The sequence below is a fragment of the Pristis pectinata genome, chromosome 2 (genome assembly GCF_009764475.1).
Source record: "Pristis pectinata isolate sPriPec2 chromosome 2, sPriPec2.1.pri, whole genome shotgun sequence".
Classification (NCBI taxonomy): Eukaryota; Metazoa; Chordata; class Chondrichthyes; order Rhinopristiformes; family Pristidae; genus Pristis; species Pristis pectinata.
The window spans coordinates 21,184,372-21,205,473 of record NC_067406.1 but is presented as its reverse complement, the minus strand read 5'-3'; the positions used below and the strand labels follow the sequence as shown (position 1 = coordinate 21,205,473).

The 21,102-nt window shown below is 39.4% G+C and overlaps 1 protein-coding gene across 3 annotated transcripts in view; it reads right to left on the bottom strand.

Moving 5' to 3' along the window:
• The window catches only part of uvssa (UV-stimulated scaffold protein A), a 90,761-nt gene that overhangs the window by 21,095 nt on the left and 48,564 nt on the right, over window positions 1–21,102 (bottom strand). For all 3 annotated transcript variants that reach the window (XM_052009235.1, XM_052009245.1, XM_052009255.1), the window contains exons 10-11: window positions 16,460–16,639; window positions 3,516–3,699 (exon numbers count right to left, since the gene is read on the bottom strand). In XM_052009235.1, the coding sequence (XP_051865195.1) occupies window positions 3,516–3,699; window positions 16,460–16,639 (364 nt within the window). The remainder of the gene's footprint in view (window positions 1–3,515; window positions 3,700–16,459; window positions 16,640–21,102) is intronic.

Below are 21,102 nucleotides of genomic sequence, written 5' to 3'. Positions count from 1 at the left end.
TATGTTAAGAAACCCTGATAAATATTTATACAGCAGTTGTCACAAAAAGGTTCTTCTCAGATAAAAAGTATCCTTTCACTCAAGATGTCCTGTCCCATTTCAAATTTGGAAGATCTTTCATGGATGTAGCAATTTCAGATCTTTTCAAGAGGTAATGTCTCCTAAATGTGTTATATGCTGTCTGTCAAAACACTGTTTATGAAAGATATCAGTCTTTCAAGCTACATTCAAATTACACAGCATCAAATTTCATACAAACTTCTTCCCATCCATTCAGCATTTGGCCAAATCTTATTTAACTAGCATGATATATTTTAGCTATCACAAATTTCAATTCCATATCTAGATACAGAAAGATTACAGCAATGACATATAAGAGGCTTTTTTTTTAACTAATAACTACTGGCCCAGATTTTGAAGGAAACTGCCAGCAGTTTTCACACCGAAGTGTTAGCAATTCTATGTTTAAGTGCCGCCAAATCGTGATTCCACATATGAACGTATGACTCCTGAACCCGCCGATGACTATTCATTAGCATTTTACCGACTGCACCCCTCATTTAGTCCAGTGTTGGTGGGAAAAATTATGGTAGTCTCCCAAATCTGCCGTAAGAACATTTCCATTTATTTGGAGAGAGGGTAACTAAAGTAAGTTTTAGTTCAATTATATCTTTTTCTATTCTCTTACTTCAAGGCTTTTAATTTTTTTTGGTAATTTAGGTGTATCCAAGAGTTTTGATATTTAATTTTGTTAGATCTTTTAAAAAATAATTTGACAGGTGGTTAAGTTGGGGCCTTGGCTCAAATGGGCAGAGGAGGATTTTTTGGAGCATTCCCATGGACAGGACTTGTTCTGGTTCCTCATGCAATAAGATTTATGCCTGGAAGGCAGTGTTGGCCATTTGAAATGGAACTAGGAAGAACCCATTTCACTTACCACACAGGTGCATAGCTAAGGATGAGGATAGTTGGCAGTATTAAAGACGAGTTCAGGAGAGCCTAAAACACACTGTCTGAAAGGTGGTGAGGCTGAAACCTCAATGCACAATGTACTGCAGTTACTTGCCCAGGCTAATCTAATAGCATCTCCCAAACCCAGGACCTCTGTGTTCGTGCTCTCCCTGATCTTAAATTTAAAAATAGAACATCATTGTTTGTGATGTGGTGTTTGATTGTGTGGTGACGATTAAAGTCTATGGTGGCTTCTGCTGCTTCACTTTATAATTTCTTTTGAAATTATATATCATTGTAATATAATTACATTCATAGTAATACAATTTTTTTGTTATTTTAACATCTATTAATATTAATTCAACACAGATCACAACTTTTTGAGGATCTCTGCAGCTAGTAGGAAAAGTATCATAGCGTCACACAGCATGGAAACACAGCGTTTGGCTTACCACATCCACACAGACCACACTAAAATACCTTTTATGCTCTTAGTGTTCTAACTAGTATGTGTAGTTGCGGCTTTTACAGTGCAATTTCTTAGTACAAATGCTTTATGGGTGTATTTAAAGATGAAACAGAGTGACATTGATGCATTGTAAATAGAATGTCTTGAGTTGATGGCACAAAGAATGTAAAGCAAGACACCTGTATTGTACTTCCTGTATATATTTTTACAAATAACGTATATATTTTTATTAATAAAAAAATGTAGAACACATTTTCTGGACCTCTGCTAACAAGGGCAGCAGGTGCATGGGAAGAGCACCACCCGCAGGTTTCCCACCAGGTTGCACATGATCCTGAGTTGGAAGTGTATATTGCTGTCTTTCTTGAGGGCAATTGGACATCGCAATGCAAGATTTACTGTAGCCAAGTTGCACACAAACATAAGTGAGATTTTACTCAAATAATCTATTTTAAGTAACATTAGTTAAGGGATGAATATTGCTCAGGAAACTGAGGAGACCTCGTCTTCCTCAAAATAGTGGTATGGGATATTTTATCCCCAACTGAGAGGGCAGATAAAGCCTCGGCTTAATGTCTTATCTGCAAGGCAGCCCCTCTGATGATTGTCTCATGGTTATGTTGTTGCACTAGCCTAGATTTTGTTATCAAGTGTTTAGAGTCCTGTTTGAACCCACAATCTTTTCCCTCAAAGGCAAGAGTACTATCATCAGGGTGACAGCTAGTATACAAATTATAATTTCTCTTAGTTCTGGGAAATATTCCCAGAATGTCAATTCTCTCCTCAAAGCTATAGCATCTCACCCTTGGCATCATTCTGTTGGATTTAAGTTCAATAATATCTCAATATACAACCCTTTATATAATGGGGGGACCAAAAATACAGAATATAAACTGTGATCTAACAATTCCCTAATGTCCACAAATCACTCTGCTCTTATTAGTAAAGTCCAGTTTCCAAAAAAGAACAGATTACTCCGCAATGTTAGTAACCCAGCGTTCTAAACTATTCTATTTTCTCCACATACATCCAGGATTCTGACCTCATAGCAACTCAAATGGATTCAGAAGAGGTCCTGGTGTTTCTTTCCCCAAAGAATTTTTTTTTACCAATATGTTACAAGAAAACTCTTTACTCAACAGTCCAGTATTAGATAGGTAAAATAATGAACTGTGAGCAAAGTTACCAACTATATTTTCCATTTTGGCCAGATACTGTGTTGAGAGCATGATTAGATGGTTGGGGTGATAATAAAAACCAGGATGTCATTAATCCAAAGATACAGACAAACATTAACATGGCTTGTTGAGAATACATTCCTGTAATTAGTTGCAGGTTAGATTTTGAAAGTACCGAAGAACTACTTTCAATCCCAGTCTCTTAATACATCACAGAGGCTCTGCTGGGAGTAAGAACAACTCAGGTCTTGGAACAAAATTGTAATTTGTGCCTTGATAGAGGTCAGGTCCATTACCTCAGGTATAAACTAAAAAAAATTATCCCATATTAAAAAGTATTTATTTTAATTAGTGAAACTCCTTGGCACGTCTGGAGCCATATATGATATTAAAATAATTAAAATTCAATATTAAAATTCAGTCTCCTTCATATTCCAGGTACTGTTCATTCTCTCTCACATTCTGCAATGATCAGCGGAATTCATTTGAACCCTGTGCCTTATAATGTTGCGTATCCTTGGACTCGATGCACTCCTTTTTGTGTTCTGGAGTTTATACATGGTCTGCATTCCTGATATCTGTCCAATGGTATCCTTACACAGATCTAACCATTCCTGGTCATTTTTGGCACAGGGCATTAATGCTGCAAACCTGGCTGAGATATTGCAGCTCATCAGTTATGGGTTTTAGGTTTTTTCTTCCCCTTACTTAATTTGTTCAATTTTTTTACACAAACTCACACACGTAAACTGCCATTCACTGCATCACTGCTGTGTATGATGATCATGTGGCCAGGTGGAATTAAAGCTGAACTTGCTTGTGTCCATTACAAACATTCACTGCCTCATACATCACCTTTTCATTCTAATGCTGACGTAGTACAACAATACTCTGAAACTTGTGACTTTAAAACAAACCTTGAATCGATCCTGGCGTTCACAAAGCCTTCCGTTGGGCAATGGTGCTCGGCATTTGTGGGTTACAGGTTCAAACTTTCCTGCGAAGGTTATGTATCTGGTTTTCAGCAAGGCTGTCATCTCCTCATTCTCATGCTCACCTTCCACATCTTTGGACTCCAAGAATCGATGCGGAGTGTCAACCCTAGTAAATACATATACAAAAGATAAAATCCACTTTGCAGGGATGGATAACACTAGGTTTCATTAATTTGACAAGGATATTATATTATTTTACATTAAGAATGACATTAGAAATTCAGTGGTGTAATGATACAGTTCAACAGTAATCGCTTTGTGCTATATTGTAGCATGGAGTATACACCTTCTAATTATTCATGGGATTTAATAAAATGTCAGTCTTGTTGCTATTTGGGTTTTACAGCTATGACAACCCTTCAAAATTAATTCAATGGCAGTGAGGTGCTTTGTAAAGTTCTAATATTGTGGAAGAAACTACATAAATGCAGGTCCTTTATTCCAACTCCTTCAATGATAATGGAAAAAAATTAATAAATAACAGATGATATTATAGATTCAGAGTAAAAGTTCAGATGAAGATTGGCACCTAAAGTGTTAATCTGTTTCTCTCTTTTGGCTAATCCATATATTTGCAGGGTTATGGGCAGAAGGCTGGAGAGTGGCACTGATTGGACTGTTCTTGCAGCCAGCAGGTTTGGATTTAACGGGCTGCATGGCCTCCTTCCCTACTCTGACAATTCTAAGCTTCAGTATTTCTGCACTTACTATGTTTCTGTTACAATATGAAAAGTCAGTATGACCAACTCTACATTCAAGCAAATATTTTTATCCTAAAATCTAAAAATCCAGCCCTGGGATCATGATAACCATGGGTTAAAACAAAGGGTAGAATGCCCTCTGGTGGCTATATAGATACATTGCAAAAGAAAAAGATTCATCGACCAAACTGCAGCAGTTGTTTATGACCAGGGAAATAGACAACAAGATGTGACTAATTTCAAACCCTTTCAAAAACTGTCAAAACAATGAACAGCAAACATAAATGATGGAAACAACATCTCAATCTTGTGATAAAATATCATCAGAGTTTGCAGTGCCACCATCAGAAGGACCTATGACCCACCTCGTCCTGGAGAGCTTTTAGGCATTAAAGGGCAAATCGAAGGTTACCTGATCCCCAAATGGAGATTAATGCATATACTTAGAGTTAAACCAGAGAAAAGGAGGCTGGTGTCACTAAAAGCCATCCATGCAATGTGCTGAAAACAAATTCATTGCTCAAAATTAGCTGAAATCATGCCATACAGTATCAGTAACAAAATTAAAATATGCACATTTTTACTGTTACTTAGCTGATGGACATTGCTAGATTGGCAAGCTAATATGTTAGTTAACCACCGCAAGGGAAGATTTCAACTTATAGTTTAGTGCCAAACTAAAAAAAACACAGCCAGTATTCACCAAACATAAAAAATAGTCTAACATAATAACTGAATGAGGAATTTCTGTGGGGAAGAGGTTAGTAATTGTTAGAAATATCATCAAGTTACCTACTGACTCAAGGAGAACTACCTCAATGTCACAGGATCATCAACAAACATAGTTTCAATAGTCTTAAGGGCTAATAACCACAATAAAACACACTTAAGTAAAGGTACTTCTGAAACTTTTGTCTCTGTTTTCTCCCTCGGGCAAGAAGCAAATCATTTAGTCAGTGGCAGATCCACCTCAGTCCATAAATGCTTCCTTTCCTTGGCCACGTTAAGTGTTACACTCGAAATATTGAGCGACCAGACTGCAGAGTCATCCAGCAATTTTCTAAGGCTGCTATCAGTAAACAGCAGCCAGCTGTATCACACAATTATAGAAAGTGTAGGGGTGAAAGTAAAAGGGAAGTTAGGAAACCAAAGAGCATCCATGAAAAATAATGTCAAGTAAAATCAAAGAAAATGCAAAGATGTTAAAGTAGATAAAAGATATTTATTAGTCACATGTACATTGAAACGCACAGTGAAATGCGTCTTTTTGCATTACTGAGAATGTGCTGGGGGCAGCCTACAAGTGTCGCCACTCTTCCAGCGCCAACATAGCACGCCTACAGCTCCAACATAGCACGCCTACAGCTCCAAACCTGTACGTCGTTGGAATGTGGGAAGAAACCAGAGCACCTGGAGGAGACCCATGCAGACGCGGGGAGAACATACAAACTCCTTACAGACAGCGGCAGGAATTGAACCCGGGTCGCTGGCGCTGTAGTAGCGTTACGCTAACCGCTACACTACTGTGCCACCTCGGAAATGCAAGAGGATAACTAAGGAAAGAGTAAGGGCTATGAGGGACCAACGAGATAATTTATATGTGGAGTCGGAGGACGTGGGTAAAGTTCTCAGTAAATATTTTGTGGCCATCTTCACAAAAGAGGGGGATGATCCTAAGAAGGAAGAATGTGAAATATCGGTGGTACAAACATAGCAAGAGAGGGACCATGAAGGGGTACAACATCTTTGAAAATGACTAAATCGCCAGAGCCTTTTGAAATATATTCCAAGCTGTAAAAAGAAGCAAGGGAGGAAATTGCTGAGGCCCTGACCATCATTTTTCAATCCTCCCATGCCATAAGATTGGAAGACTGTTTACATTGCGCTGTTGTTTAAAAAGGGAGGAAGGGATAAACAAATTGATTACAGCCCAATTAGTTTAACTTTGGCAGTGGAAAAATTATTGGAATCCATTCTAACGGAAAATATAAACCTTCATTATAAAAGGCATAAATTAATCGGACAATCAGCAAGGATTTTTTTTAAGGGAAAGTCACATCTGACTAAGTTGACTGAATTCTTTGAGGAGGTATAAAGAGGGTTGATAAGGGCGGTGTATTTGATGTAGACTATGCAGTTTTTACAAGGCTCTTAATGAGGTAAAAGACCATGATTGGATCTGAAATTGGCTCAGTGGCAGGAAGCCAAAAGTAACACTTGGAAGGATATTTTTGCGTCTGTTAAGTACTCAATTCCTTACTTCTTAGAGGTTTAAAAGATAATGAGGAGCACAGAGGAAGTAGTCAGAGTCTTTTTCTCAGAGTCGGGGAGACTTGAGGGCATAGGTTTAAGGCGAGAGGGAGCAAATTTTAAAGGAGATCTGAGGGACATTTTTCCACACAGAGGGTGGTGGTTATATGGAGCGAGCAGCCAGAGGAGGTGGTAGAGGCAGAAACAATTACAATGTTTAAAAGGCATTTAGACAGGTACTTGGATAGGAAAGAAATAGAGGGATACGGGCCTAATGCAGCCAAATAGGATTACCATAGAAAGGCAGCACAGTTGGCATGGACGAGTTGCTGAAGGGGTTGTTTCTGTGCTGTACAGCTCTATGACATATATTTCTGATTTAGATATATATAAGGAACGTGAAAAGGATGCGGTGGTTGCACAGTGAAAATCACAATGCTTGAGTTCAAATCCCACCATGGCAGCTGTGCAATTTAAAAACGCATTAACAAACTGGATTTTTTTTAAAAAGTAAATTATTTGCAATAAAGACTACAAAACTACAAGATTGACATAAAAATCTATCCTGCTCACTAATGTCCTTTGGGGAAGGAAATCTCTTTGGAGACACCAGAGACGATAGATGCTGGAGGAACTCAGTGGGTCAGGCAACATCTGGGGAGGGAAATGGACAGTCGACAGCTCTTGCCCCACCCCTGCCCCTCAACTCATTATACTGGCCATCTCCGTTCCATCTTTCAGTCCAGATGAAGGGTCCCGACCTGAAACGTTGACTGTCCAGAGCACCTTGTTTGTTGCTCAAGGAAATCTTCTTACTTGGTCTAGCCTATATGTGACTCCAGACCCACCAATGTAGCCAACTCTGAGAACCATTCAGCTGCACCATTGAAACAGATCAAAGAATGAAACCGTATGGATCATTCATTGACCTAGGCACCAAATTCAACATGACAAAGTTACTCACAGCCCAGTCGATCTCTTCACAAACATATAGGGACTGGTCCCTACATTGAGAGAGCAATTCCATAGACCAATCAGGCATTAGCCTGACATTCTCAAACTCACGGAATCATTTCTTTCAGACAGCACGCCTGATCTCTCCATCAGAATCCCTGGGTGCATTCTGTGCCACTAGCAGCACAAATCCACCAGAGAGAACAACAGAGGCAGGAGGCGAAAGCCTTGAGTACTCAATATTGACCCCAGCCACTATGAAGTCTCAAGACATCAGGTCAAACTTTAGCAAAGGAAATCTCCTCCTGATTACCACCAACTATCCTCCCTCAGCTGATAAAGTAGTGCTCTTCCACATTACAATCATAAAATCGTACAGTATGGAAACAGGCCATTCGGCCCAGCTCATCCATGCTGACCAGTGGGCACACTTCTGAATAAACCCCATCGCCCAGCACTTGGTCCATAGCCCTCTAGGCCTAAGTGATTCATCTAGACACTTCTTAATAATGCTGTCAGCAATCCTGCTTCAACTACTCTCTCAGGTAGTGCAGTCCAGGCACTTACCACTCTCTGGGTCAAGGTGGTTCCCCTCATATCCTCTCTGAATCTCTTCCCTCCTATCCTAACCCTATGACCTCTAGTTCTATCTACCTCCAATAGAAGGGAAAGTTTGTTGCAGTCTATCCTATCTATACCCCTCATAATTTTATATACTTCAATCATGTCCTCTCTTAACCTCCTCTGCTCCAGTGAGAAAAGACTTGGCTTCTCCACACTTCTGCTTACACTCACACCTCCAGTTTACAGCTGGAAGAAATACTGAAAGTACTTCTTAACACAGAAAGTACACTGGGTGGGACTTCAATGTCCATCACCAAGTGTGGCTCGGGAGCACCATTACAGGTCGAGCTGGTAGAATCTGAAATTGTTGCCATGTCTCTACAGCAGGTAGTGAGCAAACCAACATAAATCTATTTAACCTCTGTCCACCATGGCACCGGTCAAAATGCACATGGCACTGTCCATATGGAGGCGAAGTCGAGTCTTCACTTGAGGACATCTTCCACTGTGTGGTGTTACACTACAATTATGCTAAATGGAAAAGACTCGGAATAGATCTGGCAGCACAAAACTGGGTATGCTTGAGGTATTGAGGACCATCAGCAGCAGAAAAGTTATACATCTCCACAATCTGTAACCTCATGGCCCAGTCCACCTTTCACACTACCACTATTGTGTGAAAAGATCAAACTGGTTCAATGACTTAGGGACTTGCTGGGAGCAGTACCAGCCGCACCTAATAATGTGGTGCAATTGAGTGAGGCTGCAACACAGGACAACATGCATGTTAAAACAGCATGCAATAAACAGAGCTAAACAAGTTTGATGAAAGTCCTATCACTTATAGTCATAGTGGTGGACAATTAAACAGCTAATTGGAGGGGAAGGCTCCAAGAACATCCCCATCCTCCATAATGGTGTGGCCCAACATTTGAGTAGCAAAGACAAGGAATTCAGAACCACATCCAGCCAAAAGGGCAGAGCAGATGGAGTTCAACATGGAAAAGTGTGAAGTGATGCACTTTGGAAGATCAAATTTGAAGGCAGAATACAAGGTTAATGGCAGGACTCTTAGCAGTGTGGAGGAACAGAGGGATCTTGGGGTCCACGTCCACAGATCCCTCAAGGTTGCTGCGCAGATCGATAGAGTTGTTAAGAAAGCATATGCTGTGTTGGCCTTCATTAGTTGGGGTATTGAGTTCAAGAGCCACGAGGTAATGTTACAGTGCTATAGAACTCTGGTTAGACCACACTTAGAATATTGTGTTCAGTTCTGGTTGCCTCATTATAGGAAGGATGTGGAAGCTTTAGAGAGGGTGCAGAGGAGATTTACCAGGATGCTGCCTGGATTGGACAGCATATATTATGAGGATAGGTTGAGTGAGCTAGGGCTTCTCTCTTTGGAGAGGAGGAGGATGAAAGGTGACTTGATCGAGGTGTACAAGATGATAAGAGGCATAGATCGAGTGGACAGTCAGAGACTTTTTCCCAGGGCGAAAATGGCTAACACGAGGGAGCATAATTTTAAGGTGATTGAAGGAAGGTATAAGGGGGATATCAGAGGCAAGTTTTTTTTTACACAGAGTGGTGGGTGCGTGGAACGCACTGCTGGCAGGGGTTGTGGGGGCAGATACATTAGGGACATTTAAGAGACTCTTAGACAGCCACATGAAATGGAAGGCTATGTGAGAGGGAAGGGTTAAATACTAGAGCAGGATAAGATGTCGGCACAACATCATGGGCTGAAGGGTCTGTACTGTGATGTAATGTTCTACGTTAACTTTCTCCTCCTGGAGATCCCCTTCATCACAAAAGCCTACCTTCAACCAACTTGATTCACTCATGTGACATCAAGAAAAAGCTAAAGGCACCAGATACAATAAAGGCTATGAGATAAGATAACATTATGTCTGTAATACTGAAAACCAAGCTGTTCCAGTGCAGTTACAACACTGGCATCTACCCAACAACAAAGAAAATTGTTCAGGTATATCCTGGTTTACAAATCCATTCCAACTAATTAGCAACCAATCAATCTACTCTCAATCAACAGATGGAAGATACCGTCGACAGTGTTATCAAGCAGCACTTATGCACCATAACCCTGCTTGCAGCCATTTTTTGGGTTTCACCAGGACCACTTGGCACAAAACCTCAACACGGTCTGCATGTGGACTTGTCATAAAGTTGTACAGCAATAGAAACAGGCCCTTCAGCCCACAAAGTCAATGCCGACCATCATGCCTATCTATATTAACCTCACTTACCTGCATTAATTCTATATCCCACTATGCCCTGCTCATTCCAGTACCTGTCTAGATGCCTCTTAACTGTTGTTACTGCTTCTGCCTCTACCACCTCCTCTGGCAGTTCATTCCTGACATCAATTACTCTTGGTATGAAAAATGTTCCCCTCAGATCACCTTTAAACTTCTTCCCTCTCACGTTAAACCTACACTCTGTAGTTTTAATACCCCTACTATGGAAAACAGACTCTGGCTTTGTACCTACCTATGCCTCTCATAATTTTATGTATCTCTATCAGGTCACTTCTGAGTTTTCTTTGCTCCAGGGAAAACAGACCCAGCCTATCCAATCTCTCCTAAAAACCCAAGCCCTCTAATCCAGGTAATCTGCAACCCCTCTAAGCTTAATGACATCTTTTCTGTAATGTGGTGACTGGAACTTCACACAATATCCATGTGTGGCCTAACCAATGCTTTGTACAACTGTAACATAACTAAAGAGCAGAATTTCAGGAGTAGGTGAGTGTGACTGTCCTGACATCAAGGCAGCATTTAAACAAGTGTGGCATCAAGTTAAAAATTAAGTCAATGGGCAAACGTTAAGCACTCCAATGGTTCAAGTAGGCAGTTCACCACCACCTTTATAATAACACAGTAAAAGGCCAATCAGCCCAACAGGACTATGCTGGCTCTCAGAGGAACAGCCCCATCAGTCCTATTTGCCCTCTATTTTCTTATACTACTGCATTTTATTCTCTTTCACACATGCCCATCATCACCCCTTTGACTTTTTTTTTGCCATTAACCTACATTCAATTTAGCCAATTAACCTACCAGCATATCTTTGGAATATAGGAGGAAACCAGAACACCCAGAGGAGATCCACACAGCTAGGGAGTGAATGTGCCAATTCCGCACAGACAGCTCCCAACATCAGGATGGAACCCAGTTCCTTGAAATTCTGAGACACCAGCACCAACTGCTGCACCACCATGCCCCAAAGGCAATTAGAGAATGGAAATAAATGTCGCCATATGTGTGACGTCTAGATCCAGGAAATGAAAAGATAAGAAAATATGACAAGTTTTCAGATATTGTTTTAAAAAAGAAACTGGCCATGCGTCCAACGGGAAAGCTTTAGATTGCAAGGTGATATAAAAACAGAAAACACTAGGAATAATCTTTGAATCAGGAAGGTGAGGAGAGATTTAATTGAGATGCAGAAAATACAGGTCCTAAATGGAAAACATCGGAAGGAGCTGATTTCCTCAGCAGAGGGTCAAAAAGCAGGTGGTCATAGATTTAAAGTTGGTGCAAAAATTAGATGGGAGATGGGGATTAAACCTTTTCACCCAGAGGGTCACTGGGTTTTTTCACTCAGTACCTGAAAGGCTGGAGGGGCACAAACTCAAATTATATTTAAAAAGTACTAGGATGTGTACGTGATGAGCTATGATTTTCAGGGCTTTGGATCTAGTGCAAGAGGATGGGAATAGACTGGGGAGGTCTTTTTCAACCTGTGTGGACATGATGGGCAAATGGCCTCTTACATATTGGAAACTCTCTGACTAAATCACCATCCAATCTTCTTGAAACAAATAATTTTAATTGTTAGCATCAAACAATCTGCTGGAGGAGCTTAGTGGGTCAAGCAGCATCTGTGGGGGGGAAGGAATCATTGACATTTTGGGTCAAAACCCTGCATCAGAACCCAAAACATCGACAATTCCTTCCCCCTCCACAGATGCTGCTTGACTCGCTGAGCTCCTCCAGCAGATCGTTTATTGCTCCATATTCCAGCATCTGCAGTCTCTTGTGTCTCAATTTTAACTTCCTTATTTTAAATTTTATTTCCTTTCCACTTTGATGTAATGCCTTGATGAAGATAGATCTCCAGGCACAATTATGACTGTATTGACTCAAGAGGCTGGCATTACATAAAAATCTCTGAACATACTAAACAGAAGAACACAGACAGAAAACCACCTAACTTCACCCCTTTAAAATTTGGCAATATAAAACTCCAAAGCTTCATCTAAAAGTCCATGTGAATGGCTCTGACCCATTTACCATTTTCTCATACAATACTAACTTTGTAAAGTACCACTAAGACAAATATGTTGTTGCTCAGAGACAATCACTTCAGTTAGCTCCAAGACTTTATACAAACTATGACACTTGAAAACAATCAGCACTTGATTTGGTAAAGAAAGAAATCTATGGAACAAAATATTAGATCGAATTCAAGTCCTGGTCATTTCATATCGTTTCTTATACCATGAAAACTAATTCTGATGGCTTCATGCTTTTAAGATATTCATTTGCTTCATTAATTTGTCTCAAATCTTTTGAAAGCTAGGGAGACATTCACCATCCACTTGTTCCAGAGGAAGCTACTGTAAATTCTTATCCATTTCTCACACATTTTCTTAAGGATACTTGGGTGTCATCTCTCTTGTATTGGCTATTACTCTGTAACGGCTATTCACCTACTCATTTATAGAAGATACTGACCTCTACAAAAGGTTATCGATTTCAGAAAATGACTGGATCCAAAATTTATTTATAATCGCATCATGGATTTCAATCTTGCGCTTTGATGATCAAAACTGAGTACAGTACCCAAGGTGCAGCTTGACCAGAACACTATTTAGTTTCACTGTCACAACCTCAAACTTCCAGTCAACTGCTTTGACAGCATAACTCAGTTGACTGCTGCTATTCAAATACTGGTTATGATAAATGTTGCCTTCGTCATTGGCTCCAAATTTCTTCCAGTAAGTTCAATGCCATTCCTTCAGTGAGGCTGCCATTATGTTTTCCCCACTTTCGTCATCTCAGCATAATGACTTCAAGTTCTTTGAGGATGCAGAAGTTTCCTTTTTAAGAAAGCTAACAAATATTCCACAATAACTGATTTTACTGCTTGGATTATAGACTGCACTTCGGTACTAAACTCATCTAAATTTGGCACAAAATAAAGTTATTCACTCCCAGTTGAAGCTGAACAATCAAATTTTCATGCTCTTTCTCAATACCTCTTAGCATGTTTTTCAACTATATATTGAATTTCCTTTTAATGCTGTGAGTGGCCCGGTTCTTAAACAGCTACTTCTCATAATGTAATCAACATTTTAATGATTATGAGCATGATGATTCTTTGTGGGCTTAGTATTCCTCTAGAGTTTATGGTCTGTTGTCGGAGTTCACCAATGAGTAGGTTCCTACATTCCAACAAATACAGCCTTAGTCTAACGAACATCCCTGGATCATTGCAAACCTTGCCCAGAGGAAGAACATACAAAAATTATGAGAATACGTTTTGATCAGGAAATAATAATGAGGTAACCATGCATACTGCACACTTAAATTTTCAACGTCAATTAATGATGCTAAAAGAGAAATCGAAAAATTCTCTAATTTCATCTTGTTATCCTTATTGCAGCTGTTCCATGATCCCGAAACAGTTTCTAAAATGAACTACCCAAAGCTACATGTAAAAATCTAATGGTGATTTAATTCTTGTACACTTCCTCATGTCTGTGTTCAATTTTCAATGCTCCTCTATACAAAATTCAGAATTGTGTGTCTTGGATTTTCCCGTTGTTCCACTCCAGTTAGTCTTTTCCACCCTACATAAAAATTAGTTCACTGCATGGAGAATTATAACAGAATACGAGTAGACCATTAAGCCTTGCAATGAAATATAGCTGCTAATCGTGATGTACAGGTGACCCCCACATTACGGAGGGTGGGGCGGGGGGAGGGGGGTTGTGTTCGTTGAAAAATGTCTGTGGTATGATCTTCCGTAATGTGAAGTCCCATTTCCCATTGAATCCCATGTTATAAGTGGAGATGTGATCCTACGGGATGTTTTTCTCTCAACGGTAATGACCCCTCAGGCGTGCAGTCTATTGGCAAGGGAATTCTGAAACTGGAAACGTGCAATGATTTTTTTTTCCCCGAGCTTGGAGGCAAGTTCAGCCAAGAGAATGGCAAGTTTATATTTCAAGGCATCTCATTATATTAAAACAAAGCAGCTGTTCCTCTGGTTGAAGAATCCCACACATGGCAACCCACCTGTGCAGTAACCTCCAGCCAAGGAATCAACCGGATTGTTTCAGTTAATACAGGCAATCTCTGGGTTATCCAAGGGTTCTGTTCCTGAGAACTGTCCGTAAATCGATTTCTCTCAGTCAGAAGCATCCATTTTTTATAGCTACCCATGTCATACCATCCTACATACATTTGCTATACATCTTTCATTTCATCGAATAATCACCCAAACACTACCTATAGTTAAACTAACGGAAAATATTCTATATCCAATCATTAATGCATACCATGAAACATTATTATTACTAGCTTGAAAAATACTTTAAAATGTGTAGGAGAATTTGCATAAAGTCAGATTTCTTTAAGTCAGGTCATTTGTACCCAGGAGCTCCTGTATACTGAAATTTCTTTTATTCTGCAAAATACATTCCATTCCCTTGGCAAGATCTATGGGGAAAACGTAGGAGGTAGAAAATAAAAACCCAAAATATGAGAAAAATATACATTCCTGATCAGATGTTTATAAACAAACTGATTGAAATGGTGTTGAAACACAAGACTTATCTAGGTTGATGAATCAAAGCACAACAGTTCCTGAAACTAGATTTATACAGGCAAAAACTGCAGCCACAAACAGACAATCTACTGGAAGAACTTAACGGGTTGAGCAGCATCTGTGGGAGGAATTGTCGAGGTTTCGGGTCAAACCCTGCATCAGGACGGTCTGTACTGGATGAGAAGAGGTTGTACTGTCCAAGGAATGGTCCAACAATTGGCTGTAATCAATTTGATTATTTCTGTGCAGCATTCTATTAATTTCAGTGTCTGCTGATCTGCAATGGTTGGAAATATTGAAGGACATTCTAGAAATTTATCATGTTGAATATAAAATGGACAATTGTCCACAATATCCATTCATTTCAAAGAAGACAATACTTCTGACTCTCAAATTATAAACAATCCTATAACGTACCTGGAAACCCAACTAAAATGGCAAACTTCCATCTGCAATTTATTAAAAAAAATAAGTTGTTACTGCAGTCATTGTGGTTGCAGATTTCAGCTTTAAAAGGTAGGAACAGGAATATTTTATTGTTCTCTTTGGAGCTGGCTGCAAAATGTCACCACTCTCCAGCACCATCACACATTCACCAATCGCATATCATCAATCAGTACGGATTGGAAACCTCATCTTCTCCTCACTGACCATCAAACACAGTGGCACCTCAGGGCTGTATGCTTGGCCCCCTGCTCTACTCCCTCTGCGGCTAAGCATAGCTCCAATATCATCTAGAAATTCGCCGATGACACCAGTGTTGCCGGCAGAATCACGGATGGTGATGAGGGGAGGCAGACAGGAGTGAGGTAGGTCAGCTGGTTGAGTGGTGTCGTTACAACAACCTTGTGCTCAACGTCAGCAAAATCAAGGAACTGATTATGGACTTCAAGAGGGGAAAATCAGGTGAACTAACACCAGTCCTCATTGAAGGGTCTGCAGTGGAAAGGGCGAGCAGCTTCATGCATTCTGACTGGTTGCATCATGGCTTGATAATGGAAACTCCAATGCGCAGGAATACAAGAGGCTACAGAGAGTGGTGGACTCAGTCAGTTCCATCATGGGTACAACTCTCCCCACCATTGAGGACATCTACAAGAGACAGTGTCTCAGGAAAGCAACATCCATCATCAAGGACCCCCATCATTCGATCCATACCCTCTTCCCATTGCTGCTATCAGGCGGGAGGTACCGTAGCCTGAAGATCCACACCTTGAGGTTCAACAATAGCTTCTTCCTCACTGCCATTAGGTTCTTGAACTGACCTGAAAAACCCCAATTCTACCTCGGACTATATTTCCCTCAACTTGCACTGTCATTGCGTTATTTTTTTGTTATTGTGTCGTTATAAGTTATGTATAATTTGCGTTAATTTAAATTCATATTATGTTTGTCACATTTGCAATGTACTGTGCTGCTGCTGCAAAAAGCTCATTTTCATGGCATTTACACCCTAGGTATGTACACCCATGACAATGAACAAGAACTTGAACTTATTCAACACTACAACAACAAGAGCTAATCATAAAGATAAATTACTTGAGGATTTTGCCAGTTGTTGTCTGTTGTTCTCCCCAGTAGTGAAGGTCTAACCCAAAGGGCATAACAGGGGCTATTTTCATCTCTTCTTCCCTTTTTCTTTTCTTGGCATCTTCACTGGATAGTTCAGGTCCTGCTGATGTGGATGCCCGAACATTGTCCTCCGAGGTTCCAGGAAGGCTATTAGAAAAACATATATTTTGTAAAAAAAAAAATTAATGGAAGGTAACATTCTGCACAGTCACAGTTCCAATTTCATTATCCTCTGCGCTAATATTCATATTAATGCAGACCCACTTTGACGAACACCATCATTATATACTTTACAACTCGCTCATAAATTTGATTAAGTTTCCAGCATGTAACCTATTCCTGGAGGTCACTCATGGAAAAATAAAAGTAGACATCATCTATAAGAGTGATAGTTAAAAAAGACACAATGACCAATTTTTTTCACCTTTTTCCCAATATTTGCTTCAACAGCAGCCAACAAAATGTAAACAGATGAAAAACTAAACAATCTTTTTCAAGCAACAGGAAGACATCTAAAGTACATTTGACCATAAAAAAATTAGGAGCAGGTGTAGGCTATAGTCGCCCCTTGAGTACCTTCCACCAGTCAATAAGATCCTGCACCTCAAATTCACTTTCCCACCCAATCGCCATATCCCCTGATCTCTTTCAACTGAACAATGAACATTTGAAAGTATGAACATAGAACAGTACAGCACAGGAACAGGGCTTTCAGCCCATGATGTCTGCACCGAACACGATGCCAAATTAAACTAAATCTCTTTCTGTCTGCACATGATCGATATCCCTCCATTCCTTGCATATTCACATATCTATCTAAAAACCTTTTAAACACCACTATCTAATCTGCTTCCACCACCAACCAGGCAGCCCATTCCAAGCACCTACCACTCTGTGTAGAAAAACCTGCCCCACACTTCTCCTTTAAACTTTCCCTTTCTCACCTTAAATGCATGTCCTCTAGAATGGGATTTCTACATTTTCTGAAGTGAGAAATTTATTTGGAGGGCTTATGAAAGTATTTTCCCTCATGAGGTAAGAGCACATCACTGTCAAGACTTGGAATGGTTTCAAAATTCCTTTAGACAATATCATATCTTGAAGTGGTTAACAGAATGAATATTGACATCACAACAGTTAGGATTCCCTACCACTTTTTCATCTTGATAAACATATGTTCACACTTGATATGATATACAGTATACCATGGTAAATTTCAAATAACATTCTCTCTTAAAAACCTCCTCTTGTTTAACTTGTATCCAATGAACTACAAGACTTCATTGCTTGATAGTTTCTTATTGAAGAATGAGCAGAAATGAAAACCTTACTCAAATATTTTGGCACTTAGAAAATAATTTATTGAGATGCTTTGGTGTGCAAGTTATTGAAAATTGCCTTCAAAGTTAAGACAGTTATGGTAAACTGCAAGAGTAACTTTACTTTAACTCCAACCATTGAACAATGTCCCACTACATTTGTATGCTGCCTTAGACTAACTATGACAAATTAATATTAATAACTAAGCATCACAGGAGACAAGTCTTGTATATAACAGTTGCATCATCTAATCTCTCTCTGGGAAAGGCAGGAAAAGGATCAGATGAGAGGATAAATAAAAAAAATCCCACAGCCATTCAAGCTCTAGACAAGACTCCTACTAGAAGTCTTTCTTAAGATTCAAAGTTTGGGCCACATTATATCATTAGCACTGCAACTTTACTTCAATGCAGAAGTCATCATGCAGTGTGCTATACTGAAACAGAAACATGATGGGAGGAGCAGATGGCCAGAAGATATCCAAGTACATTTTAAAAAATAACCTCTTCGAGGTTTAAGGAAGGCTAGTAACAGCAAGCATTTCCAAATGATCCAAAGCTTGCAATAAGTCCTTGGGCTATCCTAGTGTTCACCTCCATTGGCAAATAATTAGTACCATCATCCTATAATAGCAGACTGAAATAATCCTCAGCTGTTCCGATTCTTAGCTCAACACCGAGTGTCGGGGATTGTTTCCATTGTTCTCTGGTTAAAACTTCATTGGGCAAACTGCTGTTCCTTTCCACCTCCCAGTCAGTGAATCTATTAGGAATGTTAATTTACATAGGGCTATGCCTTTAAAACCTGGAGATCCTCCGCATCGTCTGCTTCTTCACTTGCATCAACGTCCACCCATCCCTGCCAACTCCATGCAAAAATTGCTCAGATGCTATTCCAAATAATTAGGCCATTAAATGGCATGAAATAAACATTAGGCACCATACAAATGAAAATAGTCAATAAAGTCTGCACTTAAGGGCAGATAATGGTTTATTACAGGAAAGAGCATGCCAATGCTGCTTATAAGCCATGATTCTCTGACCAGCAAGACTAGTGATTCTCTACACCACTGTATCACCTTGCTACAATCGTTATGGTGATATATACCATCACTGTTATTGCCAATAAACTAATGAGGCTGTATTGGTTTGATTAGGTTCCCTGAAGGACAGCAGAACGCACAGATTTTACTTCAACAATTTCTCCAGGATTATTTTCTGGTTTTTCACTTATCTAGTGAAACTATGAAGAAACTGTCTGGTTGTTCTCTCTCATTCATCTAGTTGGAGGTCAAGTCTTACTAGCAAGGCCATCATGAGTAGTCAGCTTCAGACATCCCCAGGCAGATTGCTCAACTGTTTGGGGTACATTTCCTTCATCTATTCCTGCTAAGTGACCTGAAACCCTTCAACTAATTCATAAAGGCCAAATTGTTTCGACTGGATCGATTCAAAGAACTCAGTCACTGAAACCATGGTACAATTACTTGATCAAGATCTATTTCAGCAATGCTTTCTTCAGCATTCTACTACATCACGAATTTCAAAAGCTCCTTGGATTCATTAACAAAAGATTCAATTTGCAATGTCTTTATCTTGTCCAACAGAAAGTAGCTCTTGTGTTCCGCTATAATCAGTGCCCTCACAACTGAGAAATTTGGGTCTCAATGCATAGATAACATTATTTGTTTATTCCAGATCTTCTTCAATTCCATCTCTGGGTAATATTCAGTAAACAAGTACCCATATTTGATTTCCTTCAGAAACTGAAATTCCTCAAAAAACACTTACATCTCAAATTATTCTCCAAAAAGAATGGTGGTTGATAGTTATGCTAATCCATTACAAAATGTATGGAGTTCACACAGAGGGTTCTTTTATCTGCCAGGGTTGCACTATTTTCAATTATATAATTGATTTAAACAAATAACAAAAAGCAGATGTTAAAAATCTAAAACAAAAAAGCTCATTACTGGCATAGGATTCATGTCTGAAATCATAACATGTAAATTATTTAAGTTTAATTGCTATTTATTTAATGGTATTTTTTTTACAGTAAAAGTTTTGCAGTAAAAAAGAGTACAGCAAAAGTTTTTCAGATCAATGAGCTGGTGCTGGCTTTTAATGCTGCCTTTTCACATAATTTCATTTGAAAGTGATTATGATGCATGCATTATCACTTTGTGGTGGACATTTTACGTACTAATAATCTAGTAAATACAATAATTCTCCTTCATTCTTTGTGCTCAATTAGAATAACTATCTGTTGCTGCTATTATTAGATGGCTTTATACTGGAATCTGAGAGTTTTAATAATTGGCACAAAATACACCCAAATTGGCTGCCAATGGGGGAACTTGTTCATCTCCAAGGTTCTGCTTGAATTGGTTAATAGATCATAAGAACATAAGAAATAGGAGCAGGAGTAGGCCATCTGGCCCGTTGAGCCTGCTCCGCCATTCAATAAGATCATGGCTGATCTGGTTGTGGACTCAGCTCCACCTGCCTGCCCTTCCCCATAACCCCTAATTCCCCCGACTATGTGAAAATCTATCTAACTATGTCTTCAAATCTACAATCTGTCCTGACCCATTACAATCAGTCAGCAATTAACAATTAATTTAAGTACAATAAATTGGTGTAGTTTAATTAATAGATGAAATTGTTTTCATCAAATTACTGAAGTTTACGCCAAAGGTGGAGCCAGTCAGGTCATCAATCCATGCCACCCAAAAATAAAGTTCAATTCCATTATAGTTCTTCAAGTGATGATCCACCTTTAAACACAGGGAGGATTTCTGCCTCCACCCTTCAGACAGTGATCTAATCTTTCTATCAAAAAATTTTTTTTCAGTGTAAATCCACTACCTACTAGTATTCCTATTTTAAATTATTTTTAGAAAATAATCGTGGACAGTTTCTGATAAAGGGATCCACAACCTAAATTTTAAATAGTTTCCACAGATGCTGCCTGACCCCGCTGAGTATTTCCAGCATTTTCTCCTTTAATCATAGATACTTGTGCTGAATGTAGTTTGCACAAGTTTTGAGATAGTTAAGCTGAAAATACATCAAAAATAGCCCAGAGTATACTTGTTGCAATAATATTGAAGAACAGGATTCCCGTCAGGAATGTTAATAGCCTGTTATAATCCAACTGTGAACCAGTGCTACAAATGTTTGACCCATGAAATCATTGCTGATTTTTGCATCAATAATCCAGTGCTCCCTTGATAATTCCACCCATTCCTTCCATCACAGAAGCAACGACTGACCACCTCCTCCTTAGTG